Source organism: Emydura macquarii, unplaced genomic scaffold (genome assembly GCF_026122565.2).
Source record: "Emydura macquarii macquarii isolate MOO-44397 ecotype Brisbane River unplaced genomic scaffold, CSIRO-AGI_Emac_v2 contig_587, whole genome shotgun sequence".
NCBI classification, from domain to species: domain Eukaryota; kingdom Metazoa; phylum Chordata; order Testudines; family Chelidae; genus Emydura; species Emydura macquarii.
In genome coordinates this window covers 4,614,098-4,638,048 of record NW_027130724.1, presented here as the reverse complement: position 1 = coordinate 4,638,048, position 23,951 = coordinate 4,614,098, and the positions used below count along the sequence as shown (strand labels likewise).

The 23,951-nt window shown below is 39.4% G+C and overlaps 1 protein-coding gene across 7 annotated transcripts in view; it reads right to left on the bottom strand.

The window, feature by feature from the left end:
• The window catches only part of AP2A2 (adaptor related protein complex 2 subunit alpha 2), an 86,527-nt gene that overhangs the window by 44,067 nt on the left and 18,509 nt on the right, over positions 1 to 23,951 (bottom strand). For all 7 annotated transcript variants that reach the window (XM_067540555.1, XM_067540557.1, XM_067540558.1 and 4 more), the window contains exon 2: positions 14,433 to 14,501. In XM_067540555.1, the coding sequence (XP_067396656.1) occupies positions 14,433 to 14,501 (69 nt within the window). The remainder of the gene's footprint in view (positions 1 to 14,432; positions 14,502 to 23,951) is intronic.

Below are 23,951 nucleotides of genomic sequence, written 5' to 3'. Positions count from 1 at the left end.
AATTAGATAAATTTATAAAGGATAGATCCATCAGTGGCTATTAGCCAAGATGGTCAGGCACATAATTCCATGCTCTGTGTGCCCTAAACCTCCAACTACCAGAAACGGGGACTGAATGACAAGGGATGGATCACTCAGTAAATTGCCCTGTTCTGTTCGTTCCCTCTGAAGCACCTGGCACCAACTGCTGTCGGAAGACAGGATACTGGGTGAAATGGACCATTGGCCTAACACAGTATGGTCATTCTTATGTATTTAACAGTATAGCCAGAGCTATCTGTAAGTGCAATGTTTACAGAAGATGATCTGTTATAAGAATTATTTACTTGTACAGAAACATGAACATTTTGTCTTTTGGCCAACAGCATCTTCCTTTCCCCTTTCAAGCCTACATAATATCTAACAATGAGACATTTCCTAGGAGTTCTCTCAGTCTAACAAAATTTCAGGGAAAGCTGTTTCCCCAGAAGCTTCTATAAGCTCTTCAGCTATTTTTGGCCTCATGCAGAGTGAAACAGATGTATCTGTCAAATCAATGACCATTCTTTTTTGGTCGGCAGCATTAGTCAGCACAGTATTATATGGAATAAAGCCTTATATGAAAAGTTACATTATTCCCCAAAGCATATTTGCTCTTACCAAGAATAAAGAAGCAAAGCCCAATTCACTGCATGCATTTAACAGGCTGAAAAGTGACCAGTTAAATCTACAGCAGCTTAATCAACAGGCCAAAGTTTTCAAATTTTGGTTTCTAAAGCTAGGTTTACAAATCCATGTTTATGTACCTAAAGAAGTGATTGACTGCATCGATATTGGTACATGGGGAGTGATAATCCATTGGGGGTAATCCTCAACTATTAAAATTTATGGGCTGAAAACTCCTTTCAGATACACCTGAAAGCAGATGGGAAGCCAGTGCAGGTCAGAGAATACTTGCAGTATTGCAGTTATGTGCATACAACTCATTAGATAGGCTGGCCACAGCTTTCTGTACTATCTGAACTTTTCAATTAATGTTCCAGAGTAGGCCTAAATAGAATAGATTACAACAGTCCAAATTCCCACTGATTGTCAAATGGGAAGTAGGTGTTAATTCTTTTTTGCTCATTTGAAATGTCCACTTTTACATCTGAAAACCTCTAAGTAAAACAGAGGAGGAGAACTTATTGGGAACTAGGAGAAATTAAATAATCCCTTTATTCTGTCTCAGCTACAGAACAGTGGACACAAATGCACTCAGTCAAAAAAAAAAAAAAGAGCATTTAACATGCTTTGCAGGAACCAATTTCTTATCTCAGAGAAATGCATATCTGGAGTCTGCAAGAACTGCTGAAGGATCCCAAGGTGAATATGAAATCACTCTTCCTAAAATGTCAAACTCCAGTAGGGAGACCACTTATGTTCCAATTCCATACAAAAACTTTAAAGATGAAATTACAGCTGAGTATCAGTAGTTTATAGCCAAGGTATTACAGGGGATGTTTTAACTAACTAAAACAAGCAAACATGGGGGACTGGATTTCTTTTAGTATTAAATTTAACCCAAACATGTAAATTACACAAAAACACAATTAAGGCATCCAAACAATCATAATTCTGCCTTGCAATGATATCATGAAATAACCACACACGTGACTAATACAATAAAAGAGGGCAATAATTTTTTCTGAAAATTGTTCAATTTCTGTTAAACAAAAAACCTGAATTGTAATTTATTTTTTAAAATGTTCTATATTCATGTTCTTCAAGGCATACTCAAGTTCACTTCCCTGTAAATTTGTGTTGATACACAACGTCTGAGGTGAGATCATTCAGGACAAGAAAATTTGACAGTGCTACATTTCTTAATGAACCCATTTTAAATTATCATCATCTGTTTATCTAATATACTTGTAAACTCCCAGAAAACTCATTGAAAGAGTGCTATAACTGAGGAGAATATGGAGTTTTCTGCATACATAATTAAATGCTTAAGCCCTTCTTTAAATGCAAACTTAATCTTACCTATGGAGAGACACCTTCATAATCTGGGAGCGAAGGGAAGGGAATGAAACAGTACCCTCTACTACAGATGAAACTCACTTAGACTGTCGGAATCCACTGGTTACAGAAGAAGGCAAACCTACCAAAAATTGGTCAACAAGGAAAGACTATCAGAACGATGGCTTTCCCAAATGCTTGCTCCTAAAGATTTGTTTGGATGTTACCAGTCTTGACTATTGTGAAATTTTCATCTGAGTTATCAGGGCTTCACAAGACACTTCCAAATGGAGAAAGTAAACAATGGTGTCTGAAGAAAAACAGCCCAAACACCACAGCTTGCCCTCTAGGATTGATTTCAGGCAGCCCTGAAGCTGTGCTGTCAAGTAGCAGTAAAGCAGATTGATGGTTTGTTCCTCTGCCAGAAGCCATTTCTATGCGAATGGCCAAAGCCTCTTGTGAGTCAGGCTCACGTGCAAGTGCCAGAGCACTTGCAGTCTGGTTTTTTTGGGGTAAGAAAGGAAGGTGGTGATCCTCCCTCATCTCTCAAAACAAGATTAGGAAAACATAGCTTTTAAAAGCTGTCCTGAAAGACAAGTTGCAGATCTTGAATCAACTGCACTGTTCTTCAATGAAGTACTGGGGAGAAAATTACAGATTGGAGATTCCCCTTTTTTGCCAGCCGAGCTTTCAAGAGAAGCAGCAGCTAACCCATTCATCCTTCACAGGTGGCAGCAGAAATACAAACTATTCTTCTTCCTCAGATAGATAATGTATCATTTTGTATTACTGTATAAAAATTTAAGATGAACTCTAATACTGAAGACTAAATTGAACTGTGTATAGTTTTTTTTTAAATAAACTTACTATAGCTTAAACACAGCTTTGTTATTTTAAATATGCTGTGGGAACTCAGTGACAGCCCCACTGGAAACACACATGCCTGGGCAGGTATGTGGAAGAAACCTCAATTTGTGCAACTGAAGTCTCCATCTTAGCACTTATTCCAATTTTTGCGCAGTTTACTGTAGTCTGAAATTACACAAAGCCCTCTTCTGTATGCTGAGTCTCACTACACAAAAACCCCAGTGTTTCAATGACAAAGCATTATATATTTTCCTCTAACCCCCAACAGCAAGTTCATATTTTGTTGCTCACAGGAAACAGAAAGCAACAGGAAATGTTTTTTGTCTGATCAGGTTTTCCTGAATGAAAGATATATGTAACTATAGGTTTCTGTAATAACTTCTGTTTGAAATTCAGCAGAAACAGGAAGGATCCAGAGAATTCTGATCAGCAGTTTCAACCACAATGAACAGGACAAAGATAACTTCCCTTTCCCTGGAAAACTTGCTGTTCTTGTCATCTGAAGGGAATTACGATCCATTGATCAGGCAAATTCCACTGTTGTAAAGTAGGGCAAATAAAAGATACTTTCAAATTTCTTCTGGTTTCTTTCTCAGATATTTTATCAGCAGATTCTAGAGCTGTGCACACACCAATAGGAACAGTAGTTGTGGGTCTGCTTCTTTCAGACATATAATGAATATAGGAAAGCATTATATCAAAGCAATCTTATGAAGTCTGCTCTGAATTTATTTCAATCAGAAACATAAACAAGGATACTGTACAAATCTAGTAATGTTTGATCTGCATAGTCTTAACCATTCAGATAGTTTATAAAAGTCGCAACAGAAGAAAGAAAGAAGAGGAAAACATCTTGAGATGTCTGCAATTTTACAGCAGTTTTTAAAAGTATAGTCTATTGAAAACAATCAAAGAAGAATAAGAACACTCAATTCTATGTAAATGGACTGTCAATACACAAATTAAATAACTGATAATCCAACAAGTCCAATTAGCTCGTGAGGGCATTAATAAGTGTTATTTTTGGAGCTAATAACCAATTAAAATGTAAAGATTTCAATTTTATGTTACAGGGATAATGGTTTACAACAAGAGAGAAAATACATCCAAGCACACATGATGGTGCAAAAAGTTTGCTTGCTAATTTATGCAATTCAGTGATTTAGCTTTAAATTCTGCATGATCTGCTTTTGTGTAGTTAGTACACTAGTTTGGCTTTCCACTGGACCAGCAGATTAAGTATTCTGACATCAGTACAAGCTGTGATACAAGTGTTGTACCATCTAGTTTTGGTAGCCTGTATGTTCACATCTATATACTGATCAGAGCGATGTATGTACTTCTGCCAGCAAGTGCGGCAAGAATTACAGAATGGAGCCTAACTTAATAGTTTAAGCGAACAAGCAAAAGTCTAAAGGAGTTGTTTTATAATAGCAGTTATGAATTCTCAAGTATCTAGCTGCCAGCATACTAGCAGACAAGCTTATTATGACACCTACAAATCAGGTAGTACAGCCATGCTTTAATTATCAGTTTATAGTAAATTCTGTTAACCCTCTCCAGGAATGTAAAGTATTTCCACTTAAGGTAAATAGACTGGGTAAAGAAATATTGCTTTAAAAAGTGTTAACAGAAAATGTGCCAGTCAATCAACCTGTCTGCTAATACAGCCATTGACCAGTCTTTGATATGAACATTTTTGCACAGAGAAATTAAGTATTAACATTATGCCAGTATAAGCAACTGGCTATTGCAGTCGTTGGTATAATCCATCAAGCACCTGTCCAGTGCCCTGTCCCTTTTAAAATCATTAGTCCCTTTTTAAATCATTTGGCAGAAAATGTATTTTGACACATCTCTACATGCAATTTGGGGAAGTGAACAGTGACAGGACTTTCAGTTCTGATAAGAAATCGGAACAGACTATTATAATAACCCTAGGATGGTTCAATAGCACAAACTAAACTGCAAAAACTTTAAGGATAAAAATGTAGTAGCTTACAATAGAGTGGCTGAGCTTTAATAGAGCATGCATTTAGTGAGTTATTAGAGCAGGCAACTGATATTTAGAACTCCTCTTTTCTCTTCCCAACTCTGCCATTTACTTACTACGCTGAGGAGACAGACACAGTTTGCCTGTAGAATAGGGTTTTCACTCAGACAATTTTGGCTTGTTTTTCTTGGTGCCCTTTGACAGGCTCTGATGTCTGGGGTTTTTTTTTTTTTTTTTTTTTTTGAATCAATGGCAACCCTAAGAGGAAGGAAGAAAGCAACGCAGGAGAGCAGTCGCCGCTGCCACCTCCAGGGCCAGGCTGCTTGTGTAGCTCATGGTGTGCAGGGGCGAGGCCTTGGCTGGAAGAGACGGAACAGGGGGCGGGGCCTCAGGGGTCCGGTTACCAGCTATTAGAAAGGTGGCAACCTTACTGTAGAATCAGCATATAGCTGGCATCTCAGAGGTGTTTCACCGCTTCAGGGTTTAAAGCAGGGGTGTCAAACATCTGGTCCGCGGGCCGGATACGGTCCACCAACTGTTTTGGTCCGGACCCTGGCGGCAGCACAAGACGCCGTGACATCTCGTGGCATTGTACTCTCTGGAAGCGTTGTGCGGTGCCGCCAGAGAGTACAACGCCGCAAGATGTTGCGTCAGCGCGCGCTGCCACGAGATCTGTGTACTCTGACGGCAGCAAGTGGAGCGCTGTGTGCATGAGACACAGCACTCCAAAAGGAGCGAGACGGACAGTGTGGTCTTGGTGCATCGCGCAGTACTATAATTCTTAATCATTGATCAATTCTTTTAATTGTAAAATAGTAGTAGTTGTAGAAGTGAATTTAATGCAGTTTTTATATTGCTGATATCTAGCAAATAAAATATACTACTACATAAAAATGGTTGTGCCTTGTATTTCGATTTATGGCATGTATGGCCCACTTGAAGTACATTTAATTCAAATCTCGCCTGCCATAGCAAATGAGTTTGACACCCATGGTTTAAAGAGTGTTTTAAAATCTTCAGATTAAGGTGATTTGTTAATCCAGTAAACTTCCTTAAGAAATAAACAATCATGTAAAGAGAGTCTCATTAAAACTACTAGTACTCATCTTCATACCTACTTCACAGCCATGTTTACACCTTACCACTGGGAAAAAGGCACATTTCTAGAGTTTTAAATAAAGGGACTACACACGTTCATGTGTGTGTGTGTTTTTTTTTTTTTTTTTTTAAAGACAAAAACCCTTAGATTTAATCTTTACACACCAACATTAACTGTGTTCTCTACTTTCTCTCCTGCACCTCGATTTTGTTTTGGTTAGTGCAGAAGACAGTATTTGAAGCAAAAGTCAAGGAAGCCCAATCCTAGTGGCTGAGTTTCCTTGTACTGAGAAATCGAAGTACATATTTAGCATAGATCCTTAAGCACTGGAAAACTCCAACACATGGGGGAAGGGTTTCCCTGAGACTGCATTAAAGGCAGGATTAGAGCCCAGGTCTATATGCTTGGGCTCCGTGGTCTCCACCAGCTGGGGTTAGGAAGTTCCCTTTTTTCTAAAGATCTACATGCCACGGCATGCAGTGGATGGGAACAGTGGCTCCCTAGAGACAGAAGGTGAGTCTCAGGCCAGCCAGCCACCTCTGAAGTCAGAAGGGGACAGAGGAATAGCCACCAGGAATTCTTCACCCATTCCTACAACATAATTACAAAAGAACTCATGGAGGGACCACTGAGTTTGGGGAGAGTAGGAGTGAAAGCCAAAGTACTGGAGCTGCGTGGGCCAATAAAGTCAGAGGCCAGAGGATGCAGGGCAATGGAGAAGATGACTGGTTTGAGCTACACCAGAGCAGAGACTCAAAAGGTATGCTAGGAATATAAAAATATTGAACTGTGGTGAAGGGAAAGAACAACATTGCTTCCTAGTGCCATGCCCTGCCACCCCCAGCTCTGCTATCAGTAAATTGTGCACTGTGCAACTGGCTACTCTCAGGCAACTTACACAGTATCCAACCAGTGAGCATCGGACCTAAATTTTCTGCCTAAAGCAACAGCATTTCCAAGAAGATTAATTAACTGCAACTAGCTGGAAATTAACTCAAGTTACATCAACCAAAACACTAGTCTAGCCAGACCCTTTGTAAACACAGTCTGGGACAGTCCTATGCCCCAAGGCCTCGAGAACTGTGTAACGGGCTCTTTGACTCCAAATTTTCCACCTCTCATACAAATCGCATTTCATCTCTTACTATCACAATGTACAATATCTAATTATACGTTGAAGATAAAGTAAGGTATCATTCATGGGCAACCTAAATTCTAGTATTTCTTAACTTTTAAGTGCTTAACTTTGTAACACAGAAAAGAGTTCTTCACCTTATGTAGTTTACGATTTAAAAAAAATAAGGATGAAGATTAAAAACAAGTTATGTGATCTATAAGAATCTCATTATGCATCTGCAACGATTTAACTCTGAACTCCCAGCACTGCAACACAGCTTGTATTAGTTGGAGAAGGTCATTATCCTGGGAGGGAGGAAAAGAAAGGGAAGGGGAAGGGGAAGGGGAAGGGACCCCATATGGCCAGTTACTAGGCCTGAGGGAGCATGGTCCAGCTTCCCCCAGGAGGTGGAGTATTTCCTTACCTGTGTTCACTTCTCAGGAGCAGTATGGACCACTGGAGCTATGTGCAAATCCAGAAGGATTTTCAGAGAAGCCCAGCAAGACACTTGCTCTGCACCACACTCCCAAGACAGGCTATCTGCTCCAAGGGCTCCCAATTCAGTGTGTACTTCTGCTTTGGTGGTGGTAATATGAGGATAACTTCTAATTAGAATGTATATGTTCAGTAATTGTCAGCAAAATTTGTTCAGCATTCCAACAAAAGCAGAGAAATTGTAGTTTTCAGAAGCGTATAGTTTTAGTCAAATCTGAATGCAATTTCATTGAAAAGCAAAGGCTTTGGGTCATCTTTCTCACTGCTACATGGCAAAGACCCACTGCACATAAAGGAGGTATAGAGTGTCTCAGAAAAGGTCACAAGGAAAGTGTTAGGCAACTTAAATATGGGGGAGCTAATAGCAATCCCTATAATAATAGGGTGCTGCACACATTATTTGCGAAACAACTTTTCTGTGCTAGTGCACAATGAAGCCACTATGGATACCCTACCTCACCAAGTGCTTAACTGCTACCAATTTTGCTTCTAGTTACTACCCTACCAGTGTTAAAAACATGTTGCTTTATAAAGGATTTGAACACTTATAACAATATTGGATATACGATTTTCAACCCTTTCAAAAATCTTAATAGGGGATTGGGACAGATGTCTGTGGGGCTTTTATAAAACCAAGGTAGGTGACCTGACAGTTGCTAGAGTGACAGCAGGATTTTTTCCCTCCAGCTATGGAAAGCTGCCAAGGGTGGGCAGAGGAACAACCAAGAGAGAATACACAAAGGGAAATATAGTTTACTGACCTGTAAAATAAAGAGTGGTAAAAAAGGTGCATACAAACAGGCAGCAGGGGATGCTAAAAAGGTAGTAAAGAGAGAAGGAAATAAAGCAAGCACACAATTTAGGTTTGTGAAGTTTATTTCACTGGAAGACATATCACCAACTTTGGCTTCGAGAGACAACAGGTTACTGCTAATGGGAACAGAATCAAATTGCTTCTTAACTCTGGGCATAGAGCAGGCCTAAATGACCAGATAAAAGTGCCAAAGTGATACAAACTTTATTTTAAGAATTTCAATCTCAATTCCACAGCAGCATTCACTGATTGATGATGGGGAACCTACATAAACAACTCTGCTTTCAAAATAAGAAACACTTTTGTTAACCAGCAGAAAATGTTCCTGAAGAAGGGATATTATAACATATAAATAATACAGATTAGGGCTAGCTGAAGGCATCAGTAAAGACTGCACAACTCAAGTTAATTTTAGAAAGCCACTTCTGTTCAACATTTGAGAAATGCCAGAATAAACCAATATGAAAAACCTATAATAGCAACAAGAGGAAGTCTTAACGTTTGACAAATGCTTACAAATTTGGTCCTACAAGCATGTGTGGAACTACATCTTTCTTACAAATAGCTTTTTTAAAATATGGAAAAACAAAAGCACACTCACCCCCATGCCACAATGCTCACACTTTCCTGGCAAGCCACTATAATTAATATTTTACCAATTAGCATAGAAACAGGGCAGATTTTAAAAAGTCCGTTATTAGGGAAAGGAAAGAGCCCTATCTTTAAGCTTTGTTTTTTTAAAATAAACCAAATGAAAAGTGAGAGAGAGAAGTGTGGACTGGGATCCAGCTTCGAATATCAAAACAGCAACTTTTACATTTTCATTCTTGTGATTAAAACAAGTTTGCAGAAGTAACAATGTAGCATTTTGAATGCCACTCTTGAGAATCAGTCAAATTAATTTGAGTAGTGTGGGTAATTTGCTTATTTCTGAAGACTTCAATTTATGTGGCTGTGTGACAAAGAATATTAAGATAATTTGTAATATCTTAGTATATTTCACCTATTGATTTAATCTTCTACCCAAAACACTGATTTCCCCCACCTTTTGTGTTTTTAGTGGAGCTGCAATCCAAGCTGTGTTTTGTTTGCTTCCTTAATAGTGCACTATTGCTGTGCACCTGGAAAAAAAACAAAACAGAGAATGGAATGAATCAATATAGATTTCAAGGGAGCTTAGAGATATGTGCACCTAAAGTCACATGTGCAATCTACTGAGCCATTTAAGTCAAGATTTTTCTTGTGCATATTTAATAAAGTAGACGTGGCCAGAAAGTCTGACTAACATTTTAATAAAATATCTTGACAAACTCTAAAAGAAACTGAGGAAATTTCTTATTTCTTAGAAAGTGGAGATACTTAAGTAAGCCTATCGCCTGAAAGCTGAAATCAAGTCGTTCTTCTTCTCCAGGGTCTGAATAGTACCACTGTCATAAACATGTTAAAAATAGATCTTTGAACTCTATGGAGAGGGAAGGCTCACACATACTGACTAGAGCTAAATTACCAGCTACATAAAGAGGAGATATCAGGTTCTTGGGTTCTATAGCCCAAATGGGATGACAGATAAAGGAGGATGTGTTTGGAATGAAGAATGGATAATCTGTAAGAGGTTGTCATGCCTGGTTCAATAGTTCTGACATTAGACTTTAGCCTATAAATAGCAGGTAGATTGTTCAGCTGACAGTTTACAGAAGAGAGTAGAGATGGTGGTAGTTTGTGGCTCATACTGGAAATCGAGGGAGGGTAAGCATGTAAACGTATCCCTAGCTCATAAGTAGAGAATAAGAAAGGATACATAATCAGAATAGGAACAGAGGATTTTAGAACCATGATTTGAGTTCTAGTTTGTGTTTTAATTTTTAACTATTACAACATTAAGAGGCACAGTATTCTCAACTTAATGATTATTAACCAGAGTTATACTAATATTTTGGAAATAGCTTGTCAGGAAAAATTTCACCATTGATTAGCATTATGTTACATATTTTGATATTAGCAACCAACATTAGCCAACACCACATGGTATGATAATATCTGATCCCTATTAGTGCTGGGGTGAAGAGCTAAGAAGATATGCCATTTCTAGAAAAAAAGTCACATTAGTAAACAGAGAGCTGGATGAGATTATATCAGCAGTATGGTGTACCCACATCAGACAGGATTTATGCCAACATTAAGCAGATTGTCAATTAAGTGAATAAGCCAAACATCCAACTATGCTTGTTGGACCATCATAACATAGTAATTAAATGAAGTTCAGAACATCCTTTTGATTCTCTTTCCCGCCCCACCATTTTCTGCTCAGAATCTGCTTCAAATCAGTTTGAAAACTGGCTATTAGGACAATACCAACAATTTATAAGAGGAAGAAATACAACAAACAACACTCAGCCTTGCTTACAGTATCACATTCTGTACCTGTATCAACACCAGCATAACCACTCCCATGGCTGACAATGGTAGTACAACTTCAGACAAGGTTCAAAGCAGATGGCCTTAATAAAGTATAAGACTGTTTATCCCAATCTACAGAAGTACCACCATTATCAACATCTGTAGACAAGGCTTTGGACACTGAATTAACCCAATTGAATGGATATTGTTTGCCTCTAGGTCTGGGCATGTACAGGACATATTAGTACTAGTATAAAAAGGTTTGATGCTCTAATATAATGCAATCTTGTGATTGTCACCTCTCACTGAAGAAAATTATTTCAATGATGTACTGTCACTGTAGTAGACATTTCTGCTCCAAGTACTGCATTTAGATTTACTACAAAATACCCAATTCAGAAGATATTTAAATTATAGCAGTTGCTGTGAACTGTGAAAATTTTGCATGTTTATTAAAGTTTTCAGTTAAAAGCAGTAAACATACTGATGAGTTTGAAGACAGCTCTGGTAATCAGTATCATGTTGAATAATTACAAATGTTTATTATAAAAAAATTTTTGGTTGATGTCTATTATCACCTGCAGTAGTTAATCTTAATTTGTTTCTCTTTTAGAAGCCATCTGTATTACTTTCCCTAGATACTTGTTTGTGCAAAATAAGTCTGTTAATTAGCACGTGAAATAGAGTCTGCTTGTTCCCCCACAAATATGCTTCATGTCTAGAGACTTTGCCTGATAAAACAAACAACCCAGCTAAACAAATTTGAAGTCTGCTGCTTTTACAGTTTTAAATACAGCAAAAAATTGGATTATGTGCTAGGTCATCAAGAGAGCAGAGGCCAGAAGTGCTGTGATACTAAGTCTGAAATATACTGCAGGCAGATTAGTAAAATGTGTACATCAGAATCTCCTGGCTATTCACGAAGGGCTGCAGCATATGAAAATGCTATGATAGGGTAATGGTAGTGACTGATCTGCCTACATCTTGACTGGTATTGTTTGACTTTTTTTTTTTTTTTTTTCTTCCAGATTTATAGATTCCAGGGCCAAAAGGGAGCACTGTGATCATCTAGTCTCACCTTCTGTTTAAGAGGCCATAAAACTTCCCCAAAATAATTCTTACAGCATATCTTTTAGAAAAACATCAAAACTTGATTTAAAAACTGTTAAAAATTTAGGCCTCATTTCCCATCTGAATTTGTCTAGCTTACATTTCCAGCCATTGGCCCATGCTACACATTTCTCTGCTAGACTGAAGAGCCTATTATTAAATATTTGTTCCCCATGTAGATACTTCTAGGCTATAATCAAGTCACTCCTTAACCTTCTTTTTAAGATAACATAGACTGAGCTCTTTTAGTGTTCGCTAATTATGCTTCTCAATGTACTACAGAAATCTGAAACAGAAGGGCTTCTACCCACAGTCCATTTGCCTTTGGAGCCCTTTGCCTCCCAGTGTGACTCCAGTTTCAGTGTGGGTCAATCTTTCTGTAAATGGCTACGCTGTGCATTCAGACTCTAGCTCATGCATCTCCAGTGAGTCAAGATAATGTTAGTGTAACTTCATATATATCAATACTGATGAAATACTAAAATATATAAACTGCCATTCACAGCTGGAAAGCTGGGGACTGAGCTCATTTGCTTTGATTCAAATGGGGCCCGAGGTTAAATTCCAGAAGGACACAGATGGTTCAAAGAATAGAGAAATGTATTCAGATTGCTTATGGCCTAGTAAACATACTTCACCCACATGCCAGCATGATGTAACAAATCAAACCTATCCACCCTACCCAACAGAAAACTCACCTGTTTCCCAGCTACCTAATCCAGCTCAGAGCCTATTGTTCAAGGAGGGGATAATCAAATTGGCCAAACCAGAAAGCAGTCATTTGTTAAAGCTGCTGGCTCACAACAAACAGTTTTGCAAAGAAGAGCCAGCAGTAGAGGCCAGAAAATGGGTATGTTTTCCCAGTCTTTGGCCTTTGCCCCGGAGACAATTCCCAAAATAAGTTTCCATCAGTCAAGGTACAATTAAAATAAGACTATTATACAAGCCTGAGATTCTCAGCAGTAGAGATCAAATTAATTCCAAGAAGGGGAATTAAAGAAGTAGCAGTTATTAAATTGAAGGGCATATAAATTCCTAATCTACACTGATTGTCAGGATTTATTCACAAATTCGGACTGGTAACACCGATAGAAAACAATGGATTTTCTGTTGAACAGGTGGTCAAAATAAGGCTAAAGTACTGCCTAGGCCTTCAGGGGGGGTAGCATCACATTAGGAGACCTCAGCAGGGAATCGAAAAGATAATCCCTTAGTTTACAATTATGAGACAAGCGGATTGTGTTTAATGTGTACATGCCAGAGAAAGTCTCTACATACTGAAGATGACTTTATAACTGATTTTGCTATGGCTTTCACTACATCCCTCTTCTGTACCGTAGCATTCTTCATCCTCCCTACCCAATCCCTGTTATCACCACCTTTCTGCACATATCCATATCTAACTCCCATATCCTCCTCTTCACCTCTGGTCGCATTTGCCCTACCTCTGGCTCTTCCTCTAGCCCCACCATCTCCACCCATGCTCAATCACTAAGTATGCCCAATCTTGGTTCACCGTTCCCATCCTCATGTGCATTCCCTTCCTGCCCTCTGCTTTCTTTTTCTGTCTCCGGAACACCCATTCCATTTCTAAGATCCTAGTCATTACGGATCTCTTCATATCTCACTTTCTCCAGCTCCTAGCTCTTACAGAGACCTGGATCCCTTCATCTGACACTGCTTCCGCAGCTGTCCTCTCTTACAGAAACCTCTTCACACACTCTACTCACATAAATCTAGGGACACCTAAACTATAGGTTGCTACCTTTTAACAGGAAGAGGTTTACACTATATGCCAGCCACAAGAAACAAAGAATATAAGATGAAAAGTTAAATGAGCCTAGAATTGTTCAGTCAACTTGAGAAGGTTCTTCTACAGAAATAAGTTAAACATGTCACTTACTTAGTTTCGTTGACCATGTGGCCACACACTTAGCAATAAACAGACTGATAGACTCATAGACTTTAAGGTCAGAAGGGACCAATATGATCATCTAGACTGACCTCCTGCACAATGCAGGCCACAAACCCTCACCTACCCCACTCCTGTAATAGACCCCTAACCTAAGACTGAGTTACTGAAGTCCTCAAATCATGATTTAAAGATTTCAAGGTACAGAGAATCTACCAGCAAGTGATCCATGCCCCATGCCCCAGAGGAAGGTGAAAACCCTCCGCCAATCTGCCCTGGGGGAAAATTCTTTCCCAACCTCATTTATGGCAATCAGCTACACCCTGAGCATGTTGGCAAGACTCACCAGCCAGACACACAAGAAAGAATTCTGTGTAGTAACTCAGAACCCACCCCATCAAATGTCCCATTACAGGCCATTGGGCATATTTACTATTAGTAGTCAAAGATCAGTTAATTACCAAATAACTCAGAATGAACAATTCCTCAGTTTTCAGTATTATATTTTGACAGATGACACTAGCTTTTTGCTCACTTGAGACCAGCACCAGGAAAAAAAATGAAAGACAAGAAAACTATCATATGACAAGAGGAGAAAGAGAGTAAAGCACAAGGTAAAAGATTTGAAGGTAGTTAAAATATGCTTACCTTTAAATTTTGATCGAATGTTTGCCAGTTCTTTGTTTATCCTCTTTATCTCTGCTTCTTTGCTTTTGCCTGAAATCAAGAGAATCTAGTTCAAGGTATGGCATTTCAAACAGCTCCTAATTTGTCTCTAATTCTTTCAGCAGTATTTTCAACTGACCATCTATGCACTAAAAGTGAAGACATTAGCCGGACCTTCCCACCCCCAAAAAATAATGGTAGAATAACAAAGCAAACAACAAGTGTAGTATATTAACATCTTTTGGGGAAATGGAAAGCCTTTTAATAACAAATTAAAAAGACCAATCAACCTGCTCTTCCATGTTAAAGTATCCAGAGAATAAAGTTTGAGTATTTCACAAATATCAAAAAAAACCCACAACTGATTTTTAACCCATTGCTTAGAGGGAAGAAAACTCACGCATGGTATAATTTTCAAAATAAGACATCAGTGCTTTCTAAAGATTTATCTATAATTTATTTGCATATAGCTTTGATGTGTATGCCACTCTTTCACAAAAGAGAATGAAACAAGATGTAAGGAATAGAAAAATGAAATTGTAAAAAACAAATTGGAGAGTGAACTCCCAGATATATGTAATAACTGAAACAACTTTTAACTCTGAACTCTTCCTGAGCAATTCATTTACCAGAAACTGTGGTCTTAAAACATTCTATCATTATTCCTGAAGTCCTTAAAGCAAAAATAAACCACTTAAACTTAAATTCTTGTTCAGTGGCCATTAATGATCAGTAGGCTTGTGTGCCCTATCTTTACACTTGCTTACTTCCTTGTAATTGTTCTTTTGATCAAACATTAATAGCAAAAAAAAGTTTCTTTAAAGTTTCTTAGTCTAGTGACACTACAAGTTCTTGAGTTTGCTTTACTATCATTGGACCTTGCACAGCATTCTTCTGCTCTGCCTCAGCCTACTCACTTAAGAACAGGAACAAAGACATTTAAAAGGAGCATATTATGATGAGCCAATATACTGCTTGTCTGCAAAAGCAGACAGACACAGCTGTGTGAGGACTTGCATTTATTTACACTTTAGCAATAGAAAACTGCTCTACCAGCTGTCACAGCAGTATTGAGACTTCGTTTTGTAATGCTTGTTTTTACAAGGTATAAGTCAAATATTTTCTGCTTAGAGTAGGAAAAAATACAGACATTCAGAGAAACTAGCTGTGTTTTGTCATTTAGGTGATTATACTTGTTTGTGAAGCTTAAAATGATTTTGTTTGGGGTAGTCAAATGTAACTTTGCACAGCAATCAGTATACTAGCTTTTGATTTCAGTCTTTCAGCAATCTCAAACAAGCACATGGAGTACTGTGTTTACTCCAACCTTAGTTACTCCCTATGATGTAACTGGGAGGCTTAACCAAGGCAGGGCTGAGGTAATGCTTGCTGGTGGAAGAAAGCAAATTGAAGAAGTGACAAAGATCATTTCAGCTCCTTTTACTGGAGATCTGGGCCAACAATCTGTACTGTAAATTCACTTTTTGAAGGCTGCTTGTGTCTTCAGCTACTTCTAGATTTCCAGGTAGCAGCAGTAGCCAACACTACTCCTGCCTTCAAGCATGTGAATTTAGCTAGAAGGCTATGACCAAGGCTCCATACGCTATGCAGTCATGTTGCTATACAGTTTATTACACAATTTGCCAATTTTCAAAAGTGCCACAAATTTAATGCTGACTCACATAGCACATCAAAAAAAATCCCTCTGCAGCAGGGAAGGCAATAAGCAGTATTGCAAAATAATGTAGCCAGACAACTGACCAAGGGGAGAAACCCAGGGTAACTGGTTGTGCAAGTGAAGGAGCAAGCACCAAGGGAAGACTTCCAATGATACTGCCTGCCTTTGAGGTTCGTGAAATCCCAAAAGCCAATACAATTCAAACCAGCTTTTTAACTTTTATTTGAATGTAAGATTCAGAGGAATTGAAAAATTGTGTAGCTTTACTATAGGTTCTACAAATACCTGAAAGTGATGAAGACTAAAGGAAAATGCAGTTCTGCCATCAATACTTCTATTACATTAGAATAATGAAAGCACAGAATGAATAGTATGTGCACTGGTGCTTTTGTACTCTGTACCAACAGAGGGTAAACAAAGTAGAAGTGTAGCAACAATTGGGTAATTTGACTTGTCCCATTGAGAGCTCTGTTTGTCATTTTGTCAGAGTTATAATGAGGCTTTTCTTTCTGTGAGAGACAGAGTGCTTTATGAATAAGATACATATAGCCCAATTTAAACAGCAAAGCCCTGGTAAAGTCCAGGCAAATCTTGGGAGGAAATGCTTCCATTAAACAGCACAACAATGCAGCAAGACAGTTAGGCAGGCGGAATACTGGCCTAACCACTACCTTTAAGACAGACTTGGGATTTTTATAGTGCTCATGCACTATAGTCAGTTTTGGTTTTCAAGATTCAATACATGGGTATTCTTAATCCACAGAGCACATCTAATTAAATTTAGTTTGCTATGTTTTAAATTTACCTGAAAATTTACCTACAAGCTGAAAATCTGAAGTGTTACATACACATGAACTGGTGATTTAATTGTGCAGGAAAGCTTATGATTTGCTCCTGGAATTGACAGCTCTCAAGTCAAAGCACATTTCTCTGGCTTCTTAGTTGTCAGCTCAGACCTACTGCTGCCACTTGCACTCCTTGTTTCCATATGACCCTTAAAAGCTCATCTTACAATCAGACTCACCACCTTTAAAATTAAGTACTTGATACTTTTGCTTTGCTATTGTTTCCCTTATTCCAGATTTTTTGGTAGACTGTGCTCCACCTCCTCTGCCCCCAGCCAAGTTTTAGACGACTAGTTTAGATAGATGTCTTTTTACTGCCTGTTTTATTTGAATGTCTCCAACATTTACTTCTTATTTGTGCACATCTGTATTTATTACAAACCCATTTACACTTTGCTGAAACTTCAGACTCTTTTAGATGCACAAAGACGGCCCAGACGTTCCCCAAAATTCTGACTTCCAGTGTCATGAACGTGACTAGGCCCTGGTCTACACTTACCTGGAGATTCAGCGGCAGTTGACGGGAGTTATGCAAACTATGCAGAGTGCTTGTGTAACTCCTGTCGACTGCTGTGCTTCCCTTCTGCACGCCATCTTCACTGCACTGTGCCTACGGAACTGTGTTCCCATCGACACAGCGCTACGCCACTTGAGGGGGTGGTTTTACTGAGTCGACTTCCTGATCAATTGAGCGGGTCTACACTGACCGCTCAACCAATCCAGAAAGATCGATCTGGCGGTGGTGACTTTGCCGGCATCAGTATAGACATACCCTAGCAGTTCAAAAATAGGCTAAATTGTTTTACGGACATTTTGTACTGCTGCAAGTTTTTAAAAGGACATTTAATTGAGGTAATCTCAGACAAATTAAAGGTAAATTTATGAGCAAGAAATTAAAACTTTGTTGATTACTTTATAAATAAATGTCTCCTTGCAGCTCTGGCAACCAACCATCACAACACAGTGTTAGTGAATGAGAACCGGATTAGCTTTAGAAAAATACTGGTTTATTTTGTTGCCTGGGCTGAAAATAGAAGACTAAAAATCTCAATCCTTATTACCAATAATAAGATTGCGAAAGCTTCGGTTAGAAGTCTTATTTTAACTTAAGTGTCCCATCAAACAGGAGGCCACACATGATTGTGTCCTAGGGAACAGAGAACATATAGTCTTTAAAAAGTAAGAACCAATTCACAGCACATTTTTTCTATCCACTTGATCTTGCAAACGGGCTTGCAATATGGTATATATCTGGGTCATCACAACCTCCCCTTCTGCAAATTATTCTCTGATCACAATTTCAGTATTGTGATTTCATTGCAAAAACAAAATAAAGGAAAATGATTAAATAATTCGGGGTAAAATATTTTAAATGTGGCAAACAACAAATCAGAATATTTTCGATCTGAAGTGTGTGGAAGTTTCCCTAGCCTTCCCTTCAGAGAAGGCTTTTAATTTGGTCTTTAGTTAATTGGTCCTATTTTTAGCAATCCAACTTATTTCCATATGATCAGAATTGTGGGAAGAGTGTTAAAACAAAGCTAGTATTCATTTAAGTTTCAGTGACTACTGTCAAAAGCTGCTAGCGCCATTTGTCTTTTACAAAAGGGAAGAGTGAAACACTGACCTTTAAGACCTGAATCAATGAGTCACAAGAGATTTTGCACTTCCTTTGAAAGTTCATCTAGATAACTAGGCACCGCTGAACACGGACATCAGTCACTACATTTCACTCAGTGAAATCACTGCATTTAACTCAGTTATGTATTTAATTTATTTATGTAACCTTGATGCGTCTGAGAGGCAGCAGGAAGAAAATTAATACCTAGCTCTTGGGTAGGTAAAACTATTATGCTTTTATAAAAAGAGAAGTGTAAAATAAAGTCTTGATAGCAGAATACTTAGGAGTATTTGTAAGTAAGATGAGAGAAACTGAACACTTGCTGTAACATCTTTAAACTATGAATCTCACCCCACTTAAAACATAGAATTTAACATCAACATTGCAAAATAGGGAAATGGTGTGTCCGTGATTTTTACATTACACAGAAACAGAAACTGAGACAAGAGGTTTAATTATTTGCTCCAGGTCTCATTCGTGGCTAGTCTACACCTAAAATTTACAGCAGCACAGCTGTACTGATACAACTGTGCTGCTGTAAGAGCGCATCGGTAGCTGCATTATGTTAACGGGAGAGAGCTCTCCAGCCAACATAATAAAACCATCTAAACAAGCAGCGGTAATTATGTAGGCAGGAGAGCACCTTCCACTGACAGCACTGTCTACACAAGCACTTATGCCAACAAAATTTACGTCGCTCAGGAGTCTAGTTTTTTTTCACATTCTTGAGTGACAAAAGTTTTGCCGGCATAAGTGCTAGTGTAGACAAGGCCTCAGAGCCTGGGATGGAGTCAGCACCTTAGTTTCAAGTTCTGTGCTTTAACCACAAAAAGCTATCCTTACCTGCTCCTAAAGAATACTTCAGAAAAAGGCTTTTTACCTATTGGAATTCTTGCCTAGGAACTGGGTTTTGTTCCTCTATTGGCAGTTGACTACAAAAGTATCTAAGCAAAAGGGGCCTGTACCAAAATCTTCAAGCATTTGTGATGTCAGCAGGCCTTGTGTGGGGGGGTGGGGAGGAGGGAGGAGAAAGACGACGGGGGACAGGACGGAACACAAACACACCAGACTACATTCTCACAGTAGACTGAATCCGCTGCATCGGGCGCCACAGATTGACGTAGCGGGATCGATTGAGCTGCCAGTGGGGACCTGCTCAATCAATCCTGGAGGTGCTCTCCATTCGACACACTAACTCCACCTCCCGGAAAAAAGAGTAACGCTGCGTACACCTAAGGGCATTTCCCGAAGATGCCACAGTAAGGGAGCGTAAGTAAGTTGACGGGAGAGACGCATTCTACAATACATAGCTTACGTATCTCCCGTTGACCCAGTGCCACAGTGTAGACCAGGCCTCAGCAGAAAAATGGCTATTTAACAGTATTTTAGTCTACACATTGCTAGACCTCTCCAAAGTACTTAAAGTTTCCATTCACTTTTAAAGCCAGGGCACCCAAAAATGTACAGATGAGTCCAGAATTTGCATAGAACTCTGTCAACAGTAGCCAAAAAACTGCTTTAAATATATAAATTGTTCCAGGCCATACTGTATATATAAAGTACAATAAATGAAATGTCTTCTCAGACAGAGATTAAATCAAACACAAACAAGGCAGCTGAAACAACTCTGTGTCTATACTGCCAACAAATTGCTTCAGTATTTATTGTATTCCACATGTAAGGGGGACAGCAAGAGTGAGAAACTCAACCCATCTCCAAGTCATCTGCTTGATCAACGTATTTTGATGATTTCAGATAAATTAAAACCGCAGACACAAAAATAAGTAATTCCTTCACACCTTAGTGGTTTCATTTCATGAATTTGTTGAACATTAGTGAAGTATTTTTGTAGGAGCTGTTATGCTGCTCTGCAGATTAGGACACTGCAGTCCCTTCCCTCTTTTTAGTTACAGATAAGGACTAGATAATTGCTTTTCAGCTACACATTATTTAATGACGGTCCAGAAAACCACCTTCACAAAGGTCACTTGAATTCAGCAGCTTCTAAACCCATACTAGCTAGGCAACTGAGAGAAATACAGATTGCCAAATTTAGCATAAAGCCATGTTTCTATGCCTTGCTGGTTTCCCTTTTATTAACTTCAGTTGGAAGGGTCCAGATTGAGCCACCTCAAGCAAGACAGAAAGCCAAAAGAACAAGTCCCTGTAATCTATCATATTTCTGGGGTCAAAACAAGCACAGAATTTGCTTTTGAATGTATGGTCTTTCAGACTACTATAGTAAAATATTGTCACGAAAGGGAAAAGCAGTGGCTTCTCTGCTGCTGATTATACTAATTATCTGCCTGACATTACTCCTTTTACAGCTATATTCAACTGTGGTTGAGAACAGTCACAAAATCAAAAATATGCTGCTTTTGCTTAATACACAAGACTAAACAGCAGGTTGTGCCTTTTGTGAATTTTCTATATTTACTGCAATCGAATTTCACTTTAGTGTCTCATGTAAATCAGAATTTGAAGATCTTGCTACTGTTCAGATTAAAATTCACATAGCGAAGAAATGAAGATTAAGTGAAATCCTTTAACATTTCATCAATACAGTACATTCAACCCATTTGCTCAACTCCATTGCTTTGACAGCCTCTGGGTGGGACACAAATAAAATATATACTACTATTCAAAATACCCTTTAGTTAATTATGTGCCCATTGCAACTCAGTGAGCAGGGTCTCATGCCCTACAGAAGTTAAATTAGATTGGGAATAGAACCCACCTCTAACATGGCAGATCAAAGTCTCTCCACTTAGCCATGCTGCCTCACAGATTTTACCACATTTGTGCATATGATTACACTTTCTGTAAAATGCTTATTTAACCCACTGTTTTACATCTGTTTATAGGTGCTCCAGAAAAGAGGAGGATCTACTCCTGATGCCCGCTAACGTTTGTTTTTGAGTTCACATGATAGAGAGCTGTGCTGCAGTGCTAAAAGCCCAAAGCTCAAACCCTGCCAATGCCACATGGAAACATGTTGCTACAGTTGCAATTAAGTTTCTCTTTGAGAGAGAAATTGCATACATGAATTATAGAATCATAGAATATAAGAGTTGGAAGGGACCTCAGGAGGTCATCTAGTCCAACCCCCTGCTCAAAGCAGGGCTAACCTCAGCTATATCATCCCAGCCAGGGCTTTGTCAAGCCTCAGCTTAAAAACCTCTAAAGATGGAGATTCCACCACCTCCCTAGGTAACCCATTCCATTGCTTCACCACCCTCCTAGTGAAAAACGTTTTCCTAATGTCCAACCTAGACCTCCCCCCGTAACTTGAGACCGTTGCTCCTTGTTCTGTCATCTGCCACCACCGAGAACAGCCTAGCCCCATCCTCCCTGGAACTCCCTTTCAGGTAGTTAAAGGCCGCTATCAAATCCCCCCTCACTCTTCTCTTTTGCAGACTAAACAAGCCCAGTTCCCTTAGCCTCTCCTCATAAGTCCTGTGCTCCAGCCCCCTAATCATTTTGGTTGCCCTCCGCTGGACTCTCTCCAACTTCTCCACATCCTTTTTGTAGTGGGGGGCCCAAAACTGGACACAATATTCTAAATGCGGCCTCACCAATGCTGAATAGAGGGGAATAATCACTTCCCACGACCTGCTGGCAATGCCCCTCTTAATGCAGTCCAATATGCTATTAGCCTCCTTGGCAACCAGGGCACACTGCTGACTCATATCCAGCTTTTTATCCACTGTTATCCCCAGGTCCTTTTCCGCAGAACTGCTGCCTAGCTCGTCGGTCCCCAGTCTATAGCTGTGCATGGGATTCTTCCTTCCTAAGTGGAGGACTCTGCACTTGTCCTTGTTGAACCTCATGAGATTTCTTTTGGCCCAATCCTCCAGTTTGTTTAGGTCACTCTGTATCCTATCCCTACCTTCCAGGGTATCTACCACTCCCCCCAGCTTAGTGTCATCCGCAAACTTGCTGAGGGTGCAATCTACCCCGTCCTCAAGATCATTAATGAAGATGTTGAACAAAACCGGCCCCAGGACCGACCCCTGGGGAACTCCGCTTGTGACCGGTTGCCAGCTAGACATGGAGCCACTGATCACTACTCGTTGAGCCCTATGCTCTAGCCAGTTCTCCATCCATTTTATAATCCATTCACCCAACCCATACTTCCTTTACTTGCTGATAAGAATACTGTGAGAGACCGTATCAAAAGCTCTGCTAAAGTCAAGGTATATCACATCCACCGCCTTCCCTACATCCACAGAGCCAGTCACCTCATCATAGAAAGCAATCAGGTTGGTCAGGCATGACTTTCCCTTAGTGAATCCGTGTTGACTCTTCCTGATCACCTTCCTCTCTTCCAAGTGCCTTAAAATGGATTCCTTGAGGACCTGCTCCATGATTTTTCCAGGGATTGAGGTGAGGCTGACTGGTCTGTAGTTCTCCAGATCTGATTTCCTCCCTGTTTTGAAGATGGGCACTATATTTGCTTTTTTACAGTCCTCAGGGACCTCCCCCTGTTGCCACAAGCTTTCAAAGAAAATAGCCAATGGCTCTGAAATCACCTCAGCCAATTCCCTCAGCACCCTTGGGTGCATTGCATCCGGCCCCATGGACCTGTGTATGTCCAATCCTTCTAAATAGTCTTGGACCTGTTCCTTCAGCACTGCGGGATGTTCGCCTCCTTCCCATTCTGTGCCACCCAGTACAGTAGTCTGGGAGCTGATCTTGTCTGTGAAGACAGAGGCAAAAAAGGCATTGAGTACCTCAGCTTTCTCCACATCCTCTGTTAGAATGTTAGAGCTGCAAAGCCAAATACTCAATTTAGAATGGCTGAATTATGATTAAATGGGCTTTGCAAATACCGCTGTGCAGGAAAATAAGAACAGACTCATGCCCAGCCAGAGCATAGGAATGTAAAGGATGTACAATAGAACCTCAGAGTCACAAACACCAGAGTTACAAACTGACCAGTCAAACATACACCTCATTTGGGATTGGAATTATACAATCAGGCAGCAGCAGAGACAACAACAACAAAGCAAATACAGTACAGTATTGTGTTAAACTACTAAAAAATAAAGGGAAAGCAGCATTTTTCTTCTTCTTAGTAAAGTTTCAAAGCTGTATTAAGTCAACATTCAGTTGTAAACTTTTGAAAGAAAAGCCATAACATTTTGTTCAGCGTTACGAATATTTCAGAGTTACGAACAACCTCCATTCCCGATGTGTTCATAACTCTGAGGTTCTACTGTACTCTCAAATCAACATGGACACTTTCTCCCACACTGAGCTACTTCAGTCTTCCCTAATTTCTAGGGTTACCATGAGACTTGAGGGTGAAGAGAAAGGCCAGCAAGCCAATTGTCATGGACAAAAGATGGATGCAA